The 21,779-nt window shown below is 35.5% G+C and overlaps 2 protein-coding genes and 2 pseudogenes across 3 annotated transcripts; 3 read left to right on the top strand and 1 right to left on the bottom strand.

The window, feature by feature from the left end:
- Positions 1-564: 564 nt before the first annotated feature.
- On the top strand, positions 565-2,383 carry LOC113002152 (serine/threonine-protein kinase PBL27-like; annotated as a pseudogene).
- A 757-nt stretch (positions 2,384-3,140) lies between these two features.
- On the bottom strand, positions 3,141-7,738 carry LOC100799606 (splicing factor U2af small subunit B). 2 transcript variants are annotated; one of them, XM_003529142.5, is made up of 3 exons: positions 6,257-7,738; positions 4,909-5,006; positions 3,141-4,768 (listed from the first exon to the last, which is right to left on the bottom strand). In XM_003529142.5, exon 1 carries the CDS (start codon positions 7,438-7,440, stop codon positions 6,625-6,627), a length of 816 nt encoding a protein of 271 aa, XP_003529190.1. In that variant the 5' UTR covers positions 7,441-7,738; the 3' UTR covers positions 3,141-4,768; positions 4,909-5,006; positions 6,257-6,624. The 2 variants fall into 2 exon arrangements, with proteins under 2 accessions (XP_003529190.1, XP_040873055.1); XM_041017121.1 differs by lacking the exon at positions 4,909-5,006.
- Positions 7,739-8,854: 1,116 nt separating this feature from the next.
- LOC100778921 (cytochrome P450 71D11-like) lies at positions 8,855-16,988 on the top strand (annotated as a pseudogene).
- A 2,250-nt stretch (positions 16,989-19,238) lies between these two features.
- Positions 19,239-21,410, top strand: LOC102659357 (uncharacterized). Its single transcript, XM_026129284.2, has 4 exons — positions 19,239-19,957; positions 20,043-20,127; positions 20,212-20,595; positions 20,677-21,410. The coding sequence occupies exons 3-4, from the start codon at positions 20,362-20,364 to the stop codon at positions 21,073-21,075; spliced, it is 633 nt and encodes a 210-aa protein (XP_025985069.1). The 5' UTR covers positions 19,239-19,957; positions 20,043-20,127; positions 20,212-20,361; the 3' UTR covers positions 21,076-21,410.
- Positions 21,411-21,779: the final 369 nt, after the last annotated feature.

The raw sequence follows: 21,779 nt of genomic DNA, 5'->3' as shown, positions 1-21,779 counted from the left end.
CGTTGGGGTAAGACAACGACAAGGAAGGAGGATGCCACACGTGTGTTGCTTTGTTTCTTGTATAAAGAGGAAACTAAGGTGACGATTGAGAGGACATGTCAATTCTATTTCTTGTGAATCTTCTATAAGGTGGAGGATTGTGCAGGAAGAATGACATGACGACAATTGTACACAAGGTTTATGAAGTCATTGGTTACAATAACAAGGACACACCCATAGGCATTTCACAGTAGTTGTGCACATGGACACAACGCAATGGTAGGGATAATTATGGAGGTCAAAGGTGGTGAGAGGGACGAGAGAAATGAAAGAGAAACTATCTTATTGAGTGAATAGGCATTTTGGTCTCTGTCTTTGTACTCATTTTACAAATTAGTCCCTATCTTTTTTAAATGTAAAAAATAGTCTCTATCTTTGCATAAGTTTTGCAAAATAGTCATTGCCATTAAATTTTAAAGTAACGTCGTTAGTAAGGTGCATTGTTGGCAACAAAAGTAACGCCCGTGGACGTAGGAACATGTTGTCACTGCACTGTTAAGCCTCTCTCTCCACGAGGACAACAAAATGCTAATAACCAATGTCGGAGCAATTAAGTCTCTAATTTATGTTCTAAAAACCGGAACTAAAACTTCGAAGCAGAACGTGGCGTGTGCGCTCTTAAGCCTTGCATTTGTGGAAGAGAACAAGGGCTCGATCGGGGCTTTCGGTGTGATACTGTCACTGGTTTCTATGCTTCTGAATGGTTCGAGAAAAGGGAAGAAGGACGCGCTGATGACGCTTTATAAGTTGTGTTCTGTTAGGAAGAACAAGGAGAGAGCGGTGAGTGCCGACGCGGTGAAGCCACTGGTGGAGCTCGTGGCGGAACAAGGGAACGATACGGCGGAGAAGGCCATGGTGGTACTGAACAGCCTGGCGAGACTATCTCCGGTGGCCAACACTTTGATCAGGTTCAGCTATGATGAAATTCTATCTACTACTCGCAATTTCTCCAAAGGCAACTTTTCGTGTGTGCGTGCCTGTGGATATTCTGTTGATGGAATTGAATTTGATTCCTTTATATAAGATTGTGATTCTTTGTTTTGCTATGGACAGAGAGAGTGTTGGGGAGAAGTGCCTTGAGCTATGTATTTAGAGGAAGAGTTGGGATTTGGAGGACTGTTGTTGCTATTAAAAGGTTGGATAAGGAAGACAAGGAGTGTGCCAAGGCGTTTTGTAGAGAATTGATGATTGCTAGTTCTCTGAATGACACAAATGTTGTTCCTCTTGTGGGGTTTTGTATTGACTCGAAGGAGGGTTTGTTTTGGTGTACAAGTATGTGTCAGGAGGAAGCTTAGAGCATCACTTACATGGTACTCATTTTCTCTTTTTTTATTTTTCTTGATTCCTACCAGCTGGGTAGTGATTAGAATTGAGTTTAGTGATTTTCACTGATTATAGTTTGGCTTTTTTTATAGGGAGGAAGAAGGGTGTGAAGGGTAGTTCACCACTTCCATGGTCTGTGAGGTATAAAGTTGCAATTGGGATTGCAGAAGGTGTGGCTTATCTGCATAATGGTATGAAGTTTCATTTTTATTTTAACTTATCATAATTTTCAATTCAGTCCAAAGACTTGCCACATGGGTTTGCTTACATGGACAAAAACTTGCCACATAAACATATGACTAACAATGGAAATTCAATTTTAACAGTAGGAACTTATTTACATAACGGATGTAAAGATAGGAACTATTTTTTACATTTCAAAAAGATAGTGACTAATTTACAAAATGGGTATAAAGACAAGGACCAAAATGCCTACTCACTCCTATCTTATTATATTGCTTTTTAACGCAACTCCCCCTAAGATAAAACATATGAGACATGAAGTATAAGATAAATGACAATAAGACAAACATGTAAGTGTCACGAAGATGTGCATGTAAATTAAATGACATGATAATTTCAAATTTTATCAATATATAAATACTAGGGGTGTTCACGGGTTGATTTGGGTCGATTTTGGTCAAATTTAGAACTCAACCCAATCAAATTTAATCGGTTTGATTCGATTCAATTTTCATAAATTTTTTTTGAAACCCAACTCAACCTATTGATAAACGATTTGATTCAGTTCGAACCAACGGATTACCCATTCAAATTTGATTTTTTTTTCTTCTTAGAATTACTATTTTATATCATAATTCATTCAATACAATTAACACAATATTATAAAGTAGTAAAATTGATTCATTAAATACCATCAACATAATACTCTAAAATAGACCAATACAAATTAAAACAAAAATATTATTCCACAAGATTTACTATAATAGTCTAAATCACAACTATTTTTTACAAATTAATTTCTTGCAATAAGCTTTGCAGCAACCAAATATGACCTATTAATATTATAACCATGACAAAAAAAATAAGTAAGAAAAAAGGTAAAACAAATAACAATATACAATACCACCTTAAGAAGTTCCAACAATAGTAGTCTCAACACTTACAATTCCAACACTTGGAATCTCAATATTAACCATATTTAAAGTCAAACTAAACAACTCTATAAATTTTGATCAATTTTAATCAATTCGATTTGATTTTGATTGAATCTATAAGTCTAAACCTATGACCCAACACATGCATGAATAGTTTGATCTGTATGATTCAATTTTGACCCAAGTAAATAAATGATTCAACCCAAACTATTCAAATCAATTTAGATCAATTCAAATTCACAAATAACCCATACTCGTGAACATCCCTAATAAATACGAACAAGTGACTATGCATGGTAGCAACTAGGGGTTTAAATGAGTTAAACCGAGCCAAGTTCTTGATTCGAAAGAACATTACATGCAAGGTAAATCATCATTCATATAAACACATAAATGACTTTTCTGAACTTCCAACCACTATCCATCTTATAGTCTATTATTATGCCCTACTTTAGTCTTTTCAAAGCAGCTTAGAATTTGTGCAATAATATTTCCCTAGGCCCTAGCCCCTAGCCCCATATACAAATATACTGTGTGCTGTTTCTTTTTTCCTCCCAACAAAGTCCCATCTTCGAAAATATAGAAAAATAAGAGCACAGACAGCTAATTTAACACATAAACAGTCAGGTTTGATTTCATTGAAAATATACTGCACTGACATTAAGAACAAATTATTAATCATATTCCTCGATAATTTCATTGTTCACAAATTTGATTTTAAATTTCATCCACATCCATGAATGCTTATAAAATTTACATTTATACCAACAGACAACACACTACCAAAAAGGATGAAATAAGACGCTTAAATAGGAACAAGACCAGTTGTTTTTCTCTGAATTATAGATTATTCCTTTTCTTCTGAATGCACCCTTTGGAAAAATCTGAAGTAAAGGGCCAGAAAACCAGTTGTTTTGTTGGTTTATTCCCATAGCTCTCCTTCAAACTGTCTTAGAAACATAATAGTTCAGTTTCCCCTCTTGCAACTTCACAAAACCACTGCAGTAAGACCTTAAATTCTACTGATCAATATGCCTAGAACTCAATCAACTGCAGTGGATTTTGTTGGATGATAATCATATTATACAGATTTGATACTAATGGTATATTTGGAAGGAAGAAAAACAAATAGAAAGAAAAGAAAACATAAATGACAATTTATTTTGAGAGAAAATCAAGAAAAAAAAATACTGTTTCTAAAGACAATTCAGAAAGAGAGGGAAAAAAAATTCACTCTTCAATTCAAACTTTATGTCAAACAGACTATAAGAAGAAAAAATAGTGAGAGAAAAGTGTGAAAATAGAAGGAAAAGTGAAAGAAAGAAAAATTTTGAAATTTTTGTTTTCTGAAGTCAACTTGATTCTGCCTTTTCCTTCCACTTTTGTTGTAACCAAACAGAAAAGAAAAAAATATCATTATCTATATTTTCCTTTTTCTCTATGTCCTTTCCACTCAACCAAACATACAATAAAAGCTCAGTCAATGGACCCTCCTCCTTAAAAGTTCAGTCAATGTCCTTTCAACTCAACCAAAAATGGGAACATACTGTTCTGGACATCTTACCAGTATTATCTTGGGTTTCAGGAATCTAAACTGCTGCACTGTATATTATATCAGATGATGATAATCCTTGTTCCTTCCTAACTGATAGTACGTGAAGAACTGCTTTTTCTTAAAATGGGAACTTTTATTGGACAATCCCATAAAAAACCTGTGAGTCACGCTGCCAAGTGGTGCCTAGCTAAAAAGTCCTCTCGGAGTTGAGAGTTTTGAATGAGAAAAGTGGAGAGGGCATATATATATATAGGTTAAGTTTATAACTTTATATATAATTTATATAAAAGATTATTAGGTTAAGTTTATACTAATCTATCATTTTATTTTATTTATAAAAAAATTATCAAATTACAAATAAAAATTTTGCCCTCCCTTCCCTTCCCTTCCCTTCCAAATCCAAACTCCTAAACATACCCCAAAGGCTAAAGCAATTGGATTAAGCATAAATTGATGGCTTGGTTCAAACTTAAATTTAGAGAAATAATAGCCTCCCAAGAAGCCAAAAGACATTAGCGATCATTTCTCCTAAATAAATAAAACCAAACACCGACTAAGCAATGATATCAACCTATGTTTAGCGATCTCAAATACCACCATTGCCCAAGAGGGAAAAATCCCACGATAACAAACCAGAAGTTGCCCATCTTAGTTGTCTCATATTTGTTCAGAATTAAGCACTTGGATTCATCAAAAACATTTCTCCGAAACATGCTTTTATATACCTATAGTGCTGTAAAGACAAGAAAGAAAGCACGTTATAAAATTCACAGGTGGACCAGCCAAAATGGCATCTGAAGAAAAAGGATTCCAATCTCACATGCAAACGTTTAAATAAAGATAATAACTAATAATATAAACGTGCAGTCTTACTAGAGGCAATTCAAACCCCAACTTCGTTAATCTTTGAATTGCAATTCCTACATTCCAAGAATATCAGCTGCACTACCAATCCCCCTATAGCACCTAGCCTACAGGTGAAAAACATGCATGTAAACATCTTGATATCATTTTCAGCTGAAAAGAAAGAAATAAAATACAGACAACAGAAAAAGAACATGCAAGACAATAACTATTAAAGATAGGTTTGGCTAAAAGCACCAAAGGCACTTTTTAAAGAATAAAAAATTTAAAAATTAAATCAACACCAGTCATTTATAATTTCCAAATATATTACATATTTGATGTTTTTAAATGTTGATGTCTTAACAACTATCCTTAGAGCATTTGTTAACACAATATATAACATACAGCTATACCACAAGCACACTTAGTAGCAATTCATTGCTGGCTTGCAGGGCTATAGCCATGTGCAGCTATTTTAAACATATAGTATATATTATTTAAATAAATATGATTATTGAAATACTATTCAAAATTAAAACAGTACTCATATTAAAGAATGGGGAAAAAAACACCAGAAAATCAAAAGTATTGTTACAGATACAGGAAAGAATAAACTGGAGAACTGAGGAGGAGGAAGGTAGAGACAAAGGAAGAAGAGAGCATGGACAAGGACAACAAGAAATGAACAACATAAAAAAGACAATGTAGGTACAGCAGCAACTCAACACTCAAAATTTATAAATCAGGGCCGAAACCCTTTGATCCATAACTCAACAGAAATAGACCAGACAAGTAAAAATTAATCCATAGAAGCCTTTAACAAAAGCTCTGATTCAGTTCGAGTTTATCAAAATTAATTACCCAATCAAAGAGTTGACTTTACAAGCACACCTTCAATTAGCAAAGAAACACCCAAAACCTTTTTAATGAGCTAGAAAAAAAAATGCCGATTGCAATATCAAGTATGAAATTGCCACAGAAGAAAAGAACTAACTAGCTCACAAGTGACTGAAAATGAAAATTTGTGGCACAATAAATACGAATTTCAACTTTAAGGCTCCTACTCCACCTCTCTCTCCATACTTAGTATTAACTCCACTCCCTCCCCCCAACATCAAAGGAGCAATCGTTGAAGTTAAAACAAGCCCATACCATTCAGCAGAAACACGCACAAGCTAGCATATTCAATATAGTTAAAGCCCAATTCATCACATATCCAAAAGCTGAACCAGCACAATAAAATACAGTACAGAACAGCCCCAAACTAAATTATTCTGCAATCTCAGGAAACAAAACACAATAACAAAAGCTCCTACAAAGTTCCATTCCATTTTTTGTCGACCAAAACACCACAAGAGAAAGAGAAATCGATTACCGTAAGTACAACACAGCAGTGAGAGGGTTTCATTATTAGCGCTGCCACCATTCACCATGCAAAGTAAACCACCAATTCCATCCTTACACTATTACACCCTCTTCCCTAAACTAATAAAAAAAAACTAAACTATTTAAGTAGTCCTAAAAGTCCAATAAAGCATGCCAAGTAATCTTCCAAATATTAACATAACCTTCTAAATTAGAGTACAGTGACGGACATTCAGCCCTCCATACATTCCTTAAACACTAATTTCATTCATTACTTTAAGGACTACTAAGGAGAGACACAGGGTAATAATAGTTTGAGGACTTAATTGATGGTTTATTCATTCTTCGCAAGCAAATGAACACAGAATCATTGCGAAATCATTGTTTCTCTTCCCTCTCCCGATTCCACTGCTCGATCCTCGCACGGCGCTCCTCGCTCCCTTCCCTGGCCGGACTCCCATGCCTCCTCCGTCCGCCACCGTCCCTCTCTCTATACTCCCTCTCCCTGCTCCTCCTCCCACGAGAATCCCTCTCGTGTCTCTCCCGGCGGTGCCTCGGGCTGCCACTCCTGCTCCGGCTCCTGCTCCGGCTCCGGCTCACGCGGTGATACGTCCCACTGCCTCCGCGGTGGTGGCGGCCGAATAGGCGCCTCCGTAGATCCCTCCCGATGAGCTTCACATGCATGAAGTTACAATACCCGCCGCGGTTGCAACTATTCTCCTCGAACTGCCGACACGTGGCCTCACGGAAGTCGGTGACGGGGGAGAAATCGGCAATAATGGGACGCGCGTTGTAGAATCTCCCATGGAGTGCGTGGAGGGCTTTTGCAGCCTGGTCCTCCTCGCGGAACTGAACATAGACGTTGCCGATCATGTGGTCGGCGAGGTTGTCGCAGACGTTGAGGCTCTCGATGTCGCCGAATTTGGCGAGTTCGGTGAAGATGTCCTCGTAGAAGTCCTCGAAGTGCTGCTGGATCTTGCGGGGGTCGAGGGGCTGGCCCTGCGGGTCGACGCCGGGAGTGATCATGTCGGGGCGCTGGTACATGTTGGAGAGGAGGAGGGTCGGGGAGATGCTGGGACGGTTGTGGAGGCGCGAGCAGCGGTCGCCGTGGCGGCACGCGCCGATCTTGAAGTAGAACGGGCAGTTCACGCGGTCCTTCTCCGTGCCGAAGATCGATGCAAGGTGCTCCGCCATGACGTGGTGGTGCTGCTGAGAGCTGAATCGGAGTGTTGATTTGATGAATTTGGTGAGTCAGTGAGTGATTAATTGATTTGAATCTGCGTTTGCTCAATGTGTAGTGTAGGGTTTTGGAAACCCTAATTGTAAGCGGGGTGGGGAACAATTAACGGATCGGTGATGGTCCTCGAGTTCGATCTGTAGGTTGCTAGCTACTAACTACTTTGATTTTTCAAATTTAATTTAGATTAAAATATGTTTTTCTTCGTCTGAAGATCAGGATCAAAGATCGGCAATGTTTGAATTTCTTTCTGCAAAATATTTTAGTATATTTTTTATTCTAAAATTAAAATGTGACGTTTAAAACTAAATTTGAATTTGAAAGCTACTATTATGCATAATCAAGATAAATATAATATCTTCTATGTCACATAAATGTAATATATAAAAAATTATACACATAAATTGAGATATTCAAACTTTATATTATTAACTAAAAATTAGATATTTTATTTTAGGAACATAAAAAATATATTACAATTTTAGGAGATCCAGCAAAATTTCTAATTGTGCCAGAAGGAATGACATAATTTAGCCTTAAATTTATGTCTTGAACATGTCATTTTGCTTTGCACTACGCTACCGTCGTTACGTTCTCATCTCTCTCTTCGCCTGCCCAATTAATTAATTTGTCCTTATTAAATTCATAGAAGTAGTAGATTTATTTATTATCTTAACATAAAATACTTGAGTTGGATTTGATCATATATTATTGTAGTAGTTATAAAGAGTTTATGTCTGATGGTGATATTTAATTACAAATCATGATTCTTAAAATAAAAATGAGCAGAATATTTAAAATTTGGGCGAATAATTTTGAGGGAAAATAATTTTTCCATGTGCATTACTTTACAGGATCTTTCAAATTGATTGTTGATAGAAAGCTAATGATGGAAATACAATTTCCTTTTCTCTTAATTATAAACTTTCAATTTCGATAAAATATGTATTCAAAACATCCCATAATATTTAAAAAAATGTAGCGTAATATTTATGAACATAATTATTCATTGATTGAAATCAATTATTTATTATTTTATATTTATTAATTGTACATAAATAATAATTAAAATATATTTATTATTTCTTTTAAATAAATTGGAAATCGTAATTGTTTAATGGATTTGAAATACAAAAGTGTGATCTTTAAACATTTGATTAAAAAAACATTAGACAAACATTTTTGGGAGAAAAAAATTTCGGGGATATATTGTTTTAAGTAATAATAATATAAAACTATTTTATATTATAATCAATCATATATTATTATATTATTAATATAATTTTTAAAATAATTATTATAAAAATTAATAAATTTATTATATAATTGAAAGATAAGGTAAAAGATTTTGCACTGAGACTCCATACCTTATTTTCTCACAAAAGATTTCTCAAATAATTTTCAGGATGTCCAGTGCACCACGGGCACTCTTTCTACTTTAATTAAAAAAAGTTATCTTATCCCGAATGTAGAAAGAACAAGCAACAAACAGCAACCAAAATCCCAATTCTACTTGTTCAGCATCAACCATCTTCATCTGCTTCTGGAACCAACCTTACTAGCAGTATTCACATCATATTTCACCATGGATTCTCAAATACTTAACTCATTAGCCCTTATCTTACCATTTCTCCTCTTCATGATTTTGGCACTGAAAATAGGGAGGAATCTCAAGAAAACCGAGTCAACTCCAAACATACCTCCAGGACCATGGAAGCTACCCATTATAGGAAATGTACCCCATCTTGTTACATCTGCACCACACCGAAAACTAAAAGACTTGGCCAAGTCTATGGACCCTTGATGCATCTTCAACTTGGAGAGGTCTTCACAGTCATTGTTTCCTCAGCAGAGTATGCTAAGGAGATAATGAAAACCCATGATGTCATCTTTGCAACAAGGCCTCACATTCTAGCTGCAGATATATTCTCCTACGGCTCCACAAACACTATTGGAGCACCCTATGGAAATTATTGGAGACAGCTGCGAAAAATATGCACAGTGGAGCTTCTCACCCAAAAACGTGTCAATTCATTCAAGCCAATAAGAGAAGAAGAGCTCACCAATCTGATCAAAATGATTGATTCTCATAAAGGGTCTCCAATCAACCTCACTGAGGAAGTACTTGTATCAATTTATAATATCATTTCAAGAGCTGCGTTTGGCATGAAATGCAAAGACCAAGAAGAATTCATATCAGCGGTGAAAGAAGGAGTAACAGTTGCAGGAGGTTTTAACGTAGCAGATCTGTTTCCTTCTGCTAAATGGCTTCAACCTGTTACTGGTTTGAGGCCTAAGATCGAGAGGCTGCATCGACAAATTGATCGGATACTATTAGACATCATCAATGAACATAAAGACGCAAAGGCAAAAGCCAAAGAGGACCAAGGTGAAGCAGAGGAAGATTTGGTGGATGTTCTTCTAAAATTCCCGGATGGTCATGATAGCAAGCAGGATATTTGCTTAACTATTAACAATATCAAGGCTATCATCTTGGTAAGGGTAAAAGGTCTTAGATTCTTAATACTTACCCTAGAATATCTCACATAATATGTGCTCTTTGAAGTTTTACAGTATTTGACATGTATTATTTGGACATCATCTGCTAATCACTTTTGGATTTGCTCGTGAGAGATAAAATTTAGAGGATAAAGTGTAAAATTGTAATCATTTATTGAAAAATCAATGGTTGAGATTTTAACAACTTAATAGTTAGTTATACATGTGCTTGTAATCTCAAATTTTGATTTTTCAGCCAAGAGTCAGAAGATCCTCAAAAGTGAACCCTCACTTTGAAAGGGTCAGAAGATCCTTAACTATTTCTTTGGATATCTTTGCATTAGCTTAACCTTGTCAATAATTACTATTCAGGACATATTTGGTGCTGGAGGTGAGACAGCAGCAACTGCCATAAATTGGGCAATGGCAGAGATGATTAGGGATCCGAGAGTATTGAAGAAAGCACAAGCTGAAGTGAGAGCAGTATACAATATGAAAGGAATGGTTGATGAAATTTTCATTGATGAACTCCAGTATTTGAAATTAGTTGTCAAAGAAACCCTAAGGCTACACCCTCCTGTTCCTCTTCTAGTTCCAAGAGTATGTGGAGAATCATGTGGGATTGGTGGGTATCATATACCAGTCAAAAGTATGGTCATAGTGAATGCTTGGGCAATTGGAAGAGATCCAAACTATTGGACCCAACCAGAGAGATTTTATCCAGAGAGATTCATTGATAGCTCTATTGAGTACAAAGGGACTAATTTTGAGTATATTCCATTTGGTGCTGGAAGAAGACTATGCCCGGGCATTACATTTGGTTTGAAAAATGTTGAGCTGGCTCTTGCATTTTTGTTGTTTCACTTTGATTGGAAGCTTCCAAATGGAATGAAAAATGAGGACCTGGACATGACCCAGCAATTTGGAGTGACTGTTAGAAGAAAAGCTGACCTATTCTTGATACCTATTACTTCCCGTCCTATCCTGGTAAGAAAACTACCTTAAAAGCAAAGACTATAATATCCTTTGAATTTGTTACTATCCATTTACAACTAAAATAATGCTTGGTTCATCTTTCTTGATTTTCAACTGAAGATTTTATGACACATCCATAGTCATCAGTGTAAATTATGTTAAGAACCTCCATGGTAACAAGGGAAATTTAGTTGCAACAAATTGCCATGGCGCATTGTGTGCTTAAATGAGGAACCAACTGTAAAGTAATGTGCCCTGCCAAAGGAAAAATAATATTTTTGTGAGGGTTGAGAGAAGGTTGTGTTGGTGTCTGTGAATGACTCTTCTTATTCCTGAGTATTCTTTTCTCCTCTCTTCTCTGGTGTATCCTCTTCATATCTCATTAGTCTCTTATTATATTAGTCTTCGCAGCTAGTTTACGGGTTCTGGTTCATAATATTCATATTAAAAAAAGAAAAACTGCACCGTTCCGTGCGTTGCTACTTCTGTTTCTCTAATTCCCCTTGAATTGTTGCCATTACAAAATGATAGTGGAAAAATTTGAGAATTAGTCCCTTGTTTGAAATATTCAAATTATTTTTTGTGTGCTTAACTTCAACTTTATCCTTCAAAGTTCTTCTGTTTGAAATGTCAACCCAATCCCATCCATCATCTGATTCACCTGCAAATCTGCAATCATTGGCAGAGGCCAATTATCTAGCCTGTTCACCGAATTCATGTTTGAAGAATTATCATCCCCAGTAAAGTTTTCATCATTGTCACCATATTTGTCTTAATTGTCTCTGTGATCATTCACAATCTTGCACATCATAATTGTTTAACATTGTACTGCTTTCAAATTCAAGGGGAAGTGGATGATCATCCAATTGTAACACAAAACATACGTAAACAAGGAAATTTTTTTAAAATTTGTCTTTATCAGCATATGTCTTACCTCCAAATGTTTGGAAGACATTAACAAGGATCTCTTCCAGACAGAGGATGTTGCTGTTGGAAGAAGAAGAAGATTTTATTTCATTTGCCACACCAAATACAAGAGTATGATCCCCTATTTATACTAAAATAGAGTGACCACTCACATAATTTACTTATTCAATAATACTAAATGCTCACATAATTGCTTATTCAAGACTTTGTAACTCACAACCTTATAACTTTCATCTTCCACAATTTAAGGCTCATAAAACTTGTTATTATTATTTTTCTAATTAATATCTAACATCCTCCCTTAATTGGAAAATTCTTTTGCACACCAAGTCTTGCTCGCAATCTTCGAAAATCTTCAAATTTGAGAGGCTTGGTGAAAATATCCGCAACTTGATCTTGAGTTTTCACATGAGTCAATTCTACTTCTTTCTTGGCAATGCACTCTCTAATGAAATGATACCTTGTATCTATATGCTTACTTCGTTCATGGAACACCGGATTCTTGGCAAGCTCTTGTGCAGATCTATTATCAACATAGATCTTTGTGCTTTCCTTTTGCAACAACTGAAGTTCCTCCAACAATCTTCTTAGCCAAATGGCATGACATGTGCAAGAAGTTGCAGCTACATACTCGGCTTCACAAGTAGAAAGTGTCACAATGCCTTGCTTCTTAGAACTCCATGTAAAAACACAATCACCCATAAAAAATACAAATCCGGTAGTACTTTTTCTATCATCAACATCTCCGGCAAAATCACTATCACAAAATCCCACAAGCTTATAGTTATTGGAGGGAGAATAAAACAATCCAAAATCAATTGTACCTTTCAAGTAACGAAGAATTCTTTTTGCGGCTTTTAGATGAGGAGAGGTAGGAGCCTCCATAAAGCGACACACAACTCCCACCGCATATAGAATATCGGGCCTTGTATTGGTTAGATACCTTAAACTCCCCACAAGACTCTTGAAGATCGTGGAGTCTACCTTCTCTCCTTCATCAAACTTTGATAACTTCAAGCCACCTTCCATAGGTGTGTTCACGGGATTGCAATCAAGCATATTAAATTTCTTCAACACTTCTTTTGTGTACCTTTCTTGTGAGACAAAGATACCATTCTCCGTTTGCTTCACTTCCATTCCCAAGTAATATGACATGAGTCCCATATCTGTCATATCAAATTCACGAGACATGGACTCCTTGAAGTCTTCAAACAAATTTGGGTTATTGCCGGTAAAGATAAGGTCATCCACATAAAGACAAATAAATAAGACATCACCATTATTAAAAGTTTTAACATAAAGAGCATACTCATTTTGACAACGAACAAACCCATTGTCTTGGAAGTACTTGTCAATGCGAGTATTCCATGCCCTCGGTGCTTGCTTTAGACCATACAACGCCTTGTTCAATTTCAAGACTTTTCCTTCTTGACCTTCGATGACAAAACCCATTGGTTGTTCAACATAGACATTTTCTTCAAGATAGCCATTTAGAAATGTCGATTTTACATCAAGCTGAAAAATTCTCCACTTCATTTGAGCTGCCAAGGAAATAAGAAGACGAATGGTTTCCATGCGGGCAACCGATGCAAACACTTCATCATAATCAACTCCATATTGTTGCTTATAACCTTTAGCTACAAGTCTTGCTTTGTGTCTCTCAACCTCTCCTTTTGCATTCTTCTTGATTTTGAACACCCATTTGACTCCAATTGCTTCATGACCTTTGGGAAGGCTTGATAACTCCCAAGTGTTGTTCTTCTCAATGGCTTTGATTTCTTCTTCCATGGCTTGTCTCCACCTTTTGTCTTTCATTGCTTCATCAAAGTTTAAGGGTTCACTGTCAACAAAAAGACAAAACAAATCATTTATAACTTCAGTTTCATCATATAATTCTTGAATATTTCTCATTCTTCTTGGCCTTTCACTTGAACTCCCTTCGGAAGATGATGAGGCTTCATTGGTTGAAGGAGTTGGTGAAAGTGCTGGAGTTGAATCATTTGGAGTCAAGGCTTCTTCATCTATTTCTTCAAAGTACGGGAAAAAATCATAAGTGTCTTCTTTCTCCTCCCAATTCCATGTGCCTTCTTCATAGAACTCGACATCTCGGCTCACAATTGTCTTTCCATTGTTTGGATTGTACAATTTGTAGCCTTTTGAGCTTGCATCATAGCCAATGAACACATGTTTCTCACTCCGATCATCAAGCTTGAATCTTCCTTGGTCGGGTACATGAGCATATGCAATGCTCCCAAATACTCTCAAGTGATCAACTCTTGGCTTCACTCCACTCCATGCTTCTTGTGGTGTTTGATCTTTGACATTCTTTGTTGGGGAGCGATTGAACAAATAAACGGCACATGCAACAGCTTCGGCCCAAAATTCTTTTGGCATATTTTTAGCCTTCAACATACATCTAGTCATATTAAGAATAGTTCTATTTTTTCTCTCCGCTACCCCATTTTGTTGTGGAGATCTAGGAACCGTTAGAGGGCGACGAATCCCATATTTTTCACAAAATTCATTAAATTCTTTTGATGTGAATTCGCCACCTCTATCGGATCTTAGAGCTTTGATTACATAACCACTCTCCTTTTCCACAAGAGCTTTAAAATTTTTAAAAGCTACAAATGCCTCAGATTTTTGCTTTAGAAAATAAACCCAAGTTTTTCTACTATAATCATCAATAAAAAGCAAGAAATATTTATTGTTACCACATGAAGGAGGATTGATTGGGCCACACACATCGGTGTAAACAAGTTGGAGAGGCTCCTTTGCTCTTGAATTAGCTTCTTTTGGAAAACTCCTTCTTGCATGCTTTCCAAGGAGACATGCTTCACACAATTGATTAGGATGGTTGATTTGAGGCATCCCTTTCACCATCTTCTCCTCTCCTAAGGATTTTAGTGCTCCAAAATTCAAGTGCCCAAATCTCATATGCCAACACCATGATTCATCTTTTATGCTAGCCTTCAAACATTTTGCTTCATTGGTTTTAATGTTCAAAGTGAACATTCTATTTCTTGACATAAACACCTTGGCAATCAAATTAGAATTTTTATCTCGAAGCCATAAACAACAATCTTTCATATGAATTTCATACCCCTTTTCAACAAGTTGTCCCAAACTCAAAATATTGCTTTTTAGTTTAGGAACATAGTAAACATCCGTGATTAATTTGTGAGCACCATCTTTTAAAGAAATTAAAATGGTACCTTTTCCTTGGATTTGCACCTTGGAAGAATCTCCAAAAGAAACATTTCCTTTCACCTTCTCATCAAGTTCCACAAATTTCTCTTTGCATCCACACATGTGATTGCTTGCTCCATTGTCAAGATACCATAAGCATTTGTCTTCCTTCTCACCATTATTAAGTGATAGTAGTAGTGTTGACTCTTCAACTTCTTCTTTATCATCAACAAGATTGACCTTCTCTTCAACATTTTTTCTACACTCCCAAGAGTAATGGCCATATTTATGACAATTAAAACATTCAACATTAGATTTATCATACCTCCTTTCATATGCTTTTTCATAATTGTTTCTACCTCTTCCTCTTCCTCTTCCATGACTTCTAGTGGATTGATGGCTCCTCCATTCATTATTGTCAAAATTATCACGATCTCCTCTTCCTCCTCTTCCTTGGCCATGACCACGTCCACGACCACGTCCTCTTCCACGTCCACGTGCTTTTTGACTACTTTCTCCTCCATTTTCTTTCAAAGAAGCTTTGGCTTTGAGGACTTGCTCCAATGGCTCATCATGTCTTCTATTGAACCTTTCTTCATAGGCTTGAAGAGAACCCATCAATTGGTCTACGGTCATTGAGTCTAAATCCTTAGACTCTTCAATAGCACAAACCACATAATCAAATTTAGCGATTAAGGAGCGAAGGATCTTTTCCACCACACGAACATCTTCCATATTTTCTCCATAACGCTTCATTTGGTTCACAATAGCCAACACCTTGTTGCCAAAATCTGAGATAGATTCAGATTCCTTCATATGAAATGATTCAAACTCTCTACGTAGAGTTTGTAGGCGCACCTTTTTTACCTTATCAACACCTTCAAGGGAGGTTTTCAAAATCTCCCATGCTTCTTTGGATGTGGTTGCATTTGACACCAACTCGAACATAGCTTCATCCAAACCTTGATGGATGAAAGTAAGTGCTTGTTGATCCTTCTTCTTCGACTTCAACAAAGTCTCCTTCTCATTTGGTGACAAAATAGCCTCATTTTGAGGTTGGGCATAACCTTTCTCTACAATCTCCCATGCATCTTGAGAACCTAACAAGGCTTTCATGCGACGACACCAATTATCATAATTCTCTTTGGTAAGACGAGGGAATTGAAACATACTCAAGCCATTGCTTGCCATCTCTCAACTCACAAAGTATTTCTCTCTCAACTCACAAAGTGTTTCTCTCTCAACACTCTAGAACTCAAGCTCTGATGCCACTTTGTTGGAAGAAGAAGAAGATTTTATTTCATTTGCCACACCAAATACAAGAGTATGATCCCCTATTTATACTAAAATAGAGTGACCACTCACATAATTTACTTATTCAATAATACTAAATGCTCACATAATTGCTTATTCAAGACTTTGTAACTCACAACCTTATAACTTTCATCTTCCACAATTTAAGGCTCATAAAACTTGTTATTATTATTTTTCTAATTAATATCTAACAGTTGCAGGATAGACACGCGATCGGTGCATCAAGATGCTTCCATATACAAATGATAACCCGCTGCATAGTTCCATAAGCTGAATTTTGACTCGAAATTATTGTTATTCATAATGAAATAATGACATTGCTGAATGATGGATTCAATTAAGAAGAAAAGTCAGTAATATGTGCATCCAATGATACATTGTAGTATAAAGCTAGCTAGGGTTCTCTCATTATGTGTAGATATATATACAGTTCCAAATTTAAACCAACTTTGAAATCTTTTTTAATTTGCCGTTACTACTCACTACAGGCTGCTTCAAGATATAATTTATGGCTGGTTAACTTGGCTTGCCTACTTGTTTGGCTGTTTCGTTATGTTGTTTATATACGCATATTTATGTATATAACTATCTATTGTTTTTTCCTCCACTGAAGCACAAAGGAGAGTCAGGGAGAGAATTCTATCAAGCTAACATCAGTTCAGTTGATTGGCATAGCTAAGAGTGTACAATACAACTTGTTATAGGTGTTATCATTTTGTAAAGTGAAGTCCTATAAATATGTATTTGTAATGAGGGCTGGTTCTGGTATTTTATGGGTCTTGCGCGCGAAAGAACAAAATAAGGCTCATATATATATATATATATATTCTAAAATATAAAAACATATTTTCTCTCATTATTATACAACTATATATTTTTAGTTGTGAAGAGTTACATCTTTTAATTGGTTGTTATTTTTATTCGTGCGTAAAATGAGAAATATAAAAATTACATTAAAAATGTAGTCCACCATGAAGTATTTAACAAAAGTCATTTTTTTTATTGGTATTTCATTATGCAGTATAGTGAGTAGCGACACTCAATAGCACAAGTAGACCATGAAATCATTGGGCAAATTGTCCTAATTGGGGTCTTTTTACAAACTTTTTTTGCACAATGGGGCTGTTTTTAAAGATTTTCCACCATGGGTTTGTTTTTGCACGTAGGGTACGTTGCATGCAAGTAAACTCGCCATGCGGTTGGCGAGTTAAAGGTGGGACGGGCACGTGGCATGTCGCCACTGCCACTGGCGACTTAGCCAGTGGTTATCGCCAATACCACTAGCGATTTGAAGGTGGTTTAGCCAGTCAAACTGGCGAGTCCCATACAGCGTCACCCTAGGCCTGTAGCAGCAGCAAGAAGGCTTGCAAAGGAGCAGGGGCAGCTAATGGTGTCGCCAGTCATGCTGGTGATTTGCTTTTCAAAGGGCATATCACCACTCCTCCTAGCGAGTTGGTTTGGAGTTGGTTTGCAACTATATAAAGAACCTTGGACATGCATGATCAGAGGAAACCTTTGCTCCCCTTCTGCCTTCCTTGCTTCGTCTGTCGCCTTCCTTGCTTAGTCCTTCCCTTTTGGTGGTTTTTTAACTTCTTTCTTCTTGCTTTACTCCTTTCCTAGTAATTTATTTTTTAACTTTCATACTTCAAATATTAATATTATTTGGATTATATATATGTTACCTTATAATTAGTATGTTAGGATTATTTAGATTATGTTTTTTAAGTATATATGCTACTTAGTTTAAGTTGAATTGTTAATATTATCTTGTTTAGGTTTTTTAGATTTATATGTTAATATTTGTGTTATATATATACTACGTTAGTTTTAGTTGGTATATTATTAGTATTTGATTTAGGTTTTTAGCGGTTATTTGTGTTATACATATATTATGTTATAGTTTTAGTTGGTATTTTATATTACTTGGTTTAGTTATTTTAAGTTATTATTTAAATATATGATACGTTAGTTATTATTTTGTTTGCAAATAATTTTTTTTTTGTATTTAAATTTTTTTGTAGAATATATTTTTATTAATTTAATTATTGTTAATTGAAAAATATTTTCTGTTATTAATTTAAATTTATGTATGTATTTTAAATTATTTGGAAAAAAATATTTAAATGTTGTTATTTGTATAATATATTTTTTTATTCAAATATATATTTTTATTTATTTATTTTAATTTTTGTTTCCATATATTTTAATTTATTTGGAGTGTATATTTAAATTTTAGTATTTATATAAAATATTTTGTTATTCAAATATATATTTTTTTATTTATTTGAATTTGTGTTTGTATATATTTTAATTTATTTGGAGTGTATATTTAAATTTTAGTATTTATATAAAATATTTTGTTATTCAAATATATATTTTTTGTTTTTTATTTGAAATTGTGTTTGCATATATTTTAATTTATTTGGAGTGTATATCTAAATTTTAGTATTTATATAAAATATTTTGTTATTCAAATATATATATTTTGTTATATATTTGAAATTGTGTTTGCATATATTTTAATTTATTTGGAGTGTATATTTAAATTTTAGTATTTTTAGAATATATTTTGTTATTCAAATATAAAAATTCAAATATATATATTAAGTTAGTTATTCAAATTTTTATTATTTGATATATATATCTAATGAATTTTTTGTAAGTGTACTTAATTGTTTTAATGTACAAATAATAATGTATAATTTTTTTTTGTCAATTTAATGTATTATATTTTATTTTGCAGTATCAATGGCGTCTTCGTCGTCATGTTCACCAAATATACAAATTAAGTCTGGTCCAATTGATGGTGACATTTAATGGATGCAAGCAAAATATGTTTTAGAACATATTTGGAATGGGGAAGAAGACAGAATTATACATCAGACGAGCTGTCTCCACGTATCAAGGTCAAGAAGAAATATCAGAAGAAATTATTCCTTTACTTCGACAATCCGATTTTTATTGGATAATGAAGATGGGATACCTAAAAATAAATGTGGTATTAATTAGTGCCCTAATTGAAAGATGGAGGTCCGAAACACATACGTTTCACATGAGATGCGAAGAGTGTACTATTACTCTTCAAGATGTCTTATTAGGTCCATTAATTGGTCCAACAAATCTTGATTGGACTGATTTATGTGAAGAATTATTAGGAGTCAAACCACAAGAAGGTGAACTTCAAGGTAGTGTGGTTAAATTAAGTTGGTTGGCTCACCATTTTCCACAATTAAATAACCATGACGGTAGCGCACAACAACTAGAAAGGTTTACCCATGCATGGATCCTTAGATTCATAGGAGGTGTCCTATTTGTTGACAAAGGCAGTAGCAAAGTTTCCCTCAGGTACCTACAATTTTTACGTGACTTTCGGATCTGCAGCACGTATGCATGGGGACCTGTCATGCTTGCTTATTTATATAGAGAGATGTGCAGCGCCACCGATTACAAAGTTAAATCAATCAAAGGTATGTGCATCTTAATCCAAATATGGGCATGGAAACGATGCAAAACTTTGGCTCCGAAGAGGAGGACTCATCCCGTAATAGAAAATAAACCACTTGGACACAGGTTAGTCGTTTAAATAATTAGATTTCATTTAAAAATAATTAATAATGTAACGTATCGACAATGATAATTTCATAATTTTTTGTAGGTGTTTGCGACGTGGAAATCAGCATATTGGAAATGATGATCTGATAGTTTTTCGTCGCAAATTGGATATCATGAAACGACATGAGGTAAAAAGATGGTAATATATTGATTAAATAATAAATAATATGTCATGTTTCAGTGAAAATTAACAACTGTGTTTTTTTGTGCAGTTTCTGTGGGAGCCTTACACAGCAACTGTTATGTCAGTAGTGCCTCCAATTTGTTTGGTTGGAAGTGTAGCGTGGGGCGCAGCGGTGCCACTCATTTGTTTTCAAGTTGTTGAGTGACACCAACCCGATAGAGTTTTAGGATAATTTGGAATGCAACAACCTATTTTTGGGTGTCCTTCGCAACCCCAGAATATCCATGGCATAACGTTGAAAGGCAAACAAGATGAAAATTGGAGACAACTGTTCGCCCCAATGATCAGTCAATGGAACAATCAAGTTGAGTTTAGGGTCGGTCTATTGAGTTTTAACTCCAACTACATGGTCTGGTATAGGCGAAAAATGAAAATGTTTGTTGACTCGAACAATGCAAACATAGCTACATTGGTATTTATTTGTTTTTGAATATTTAATTTCAAATTATTTTTTAAAGCATCAACATTAATTTACTCACCCTAATAATTGTAGGCTGAAGTTGCGGAGACATTACAGTATATGGTGTCACCACAACGGAGGAACACATGGACAGTTGATGATCTCGTGCCTTATGTGGAGAAGATAACGATTTTATCCGAAGAGCAAGAGAGAGTTACTGAGCCTGTGTCACATGGTCCAGCATCAGAGCGTCAATTTCCAGCACAAGAGTTTCACATTCTTCAGTCAAGTGTTGAAACTCAAGGCATAGGCAGACGAAGGGAGGTTGTTGAAGCGGAAGAATATTCCCAACAAATGGTGGACCGTGGCCATGGAATGTATTACATGCCACCAACATTTTCTCAGTATCCTTTCGAAGGTCATCACACTGATACTTCTGCAAGCGAACATTCGTTTGGTGGTGTTGTGGAAACACATCCTCATTTTTCATAGCCGACTATGACCCCTTCACAACAACACGATGCCCCAATTGCAACACCTAACGCCCCATTAGGCACGCAGTGGAATGTACCCGGAGCAATACCTGATATGGGTGACTTATTAGGTGTTGATTTGCGTCACCAATTTTCTACTGAGGCTGACCAAGTAGAAGCGGGGAGACATCGGGGCAGAAGAAATCCAAATCGTCAAGCGCGAAGATGGGATCGACCATGTGGCACATCCTCACGTCATCACGGACATCATAATGAATAATTTTCATGTCTCTGTGAAAATTTGTTGTTGTATGTTTCTCATTTGAATTTGATACTTAATCTATGTAATTTTATTTCATTAGATGCATATGAGTCTGGACTTTTTCCACCTTCCTGTTTTCTCAAATTATAAGGTTTTGTTTTCTCAAATTATAAGGTTCTTCATCAGAAGCTTATTTTAAGGTCCATCTTATGCAGACGTAAAAAATCAAACAAAACATGATACCTATGTCACTCTATCTCCACAGCTGCCTGCTTGACTTCAAGGGTTAGGGATTAGGGTTTAAGGTTTAGGGCTAAGGGTTTGGGGCTTAGGGTTTGGTGCTTATGGTTATGGATTAAGGTTTAGGGTTTACGATTTATGATTAGGGTTTAGTGGTTAGGGTTTAGTTGTTAGGGGTTAGGGTTTAGTGTTTAGGGTTGTGGGTTTAGTGTTTAGGTTTA

This window comes from Glycine max, chromosome 7 (genome assembly GCF_000004515.6).
Source record: "Glycine max cultivar Williams 82 chromosome 7, Glycine_max_v4.0, whole genome shotgun sequence".
Lineage (NCBI taxonomy): Eukaryota > Viridiplantae > Streptophyta > Magnoliopsida > Fabales > Fabaceae > Glycine > Glycine max.
This window is presented reverse-complemented; position numbering and strand designations above follow the sequence as displayed.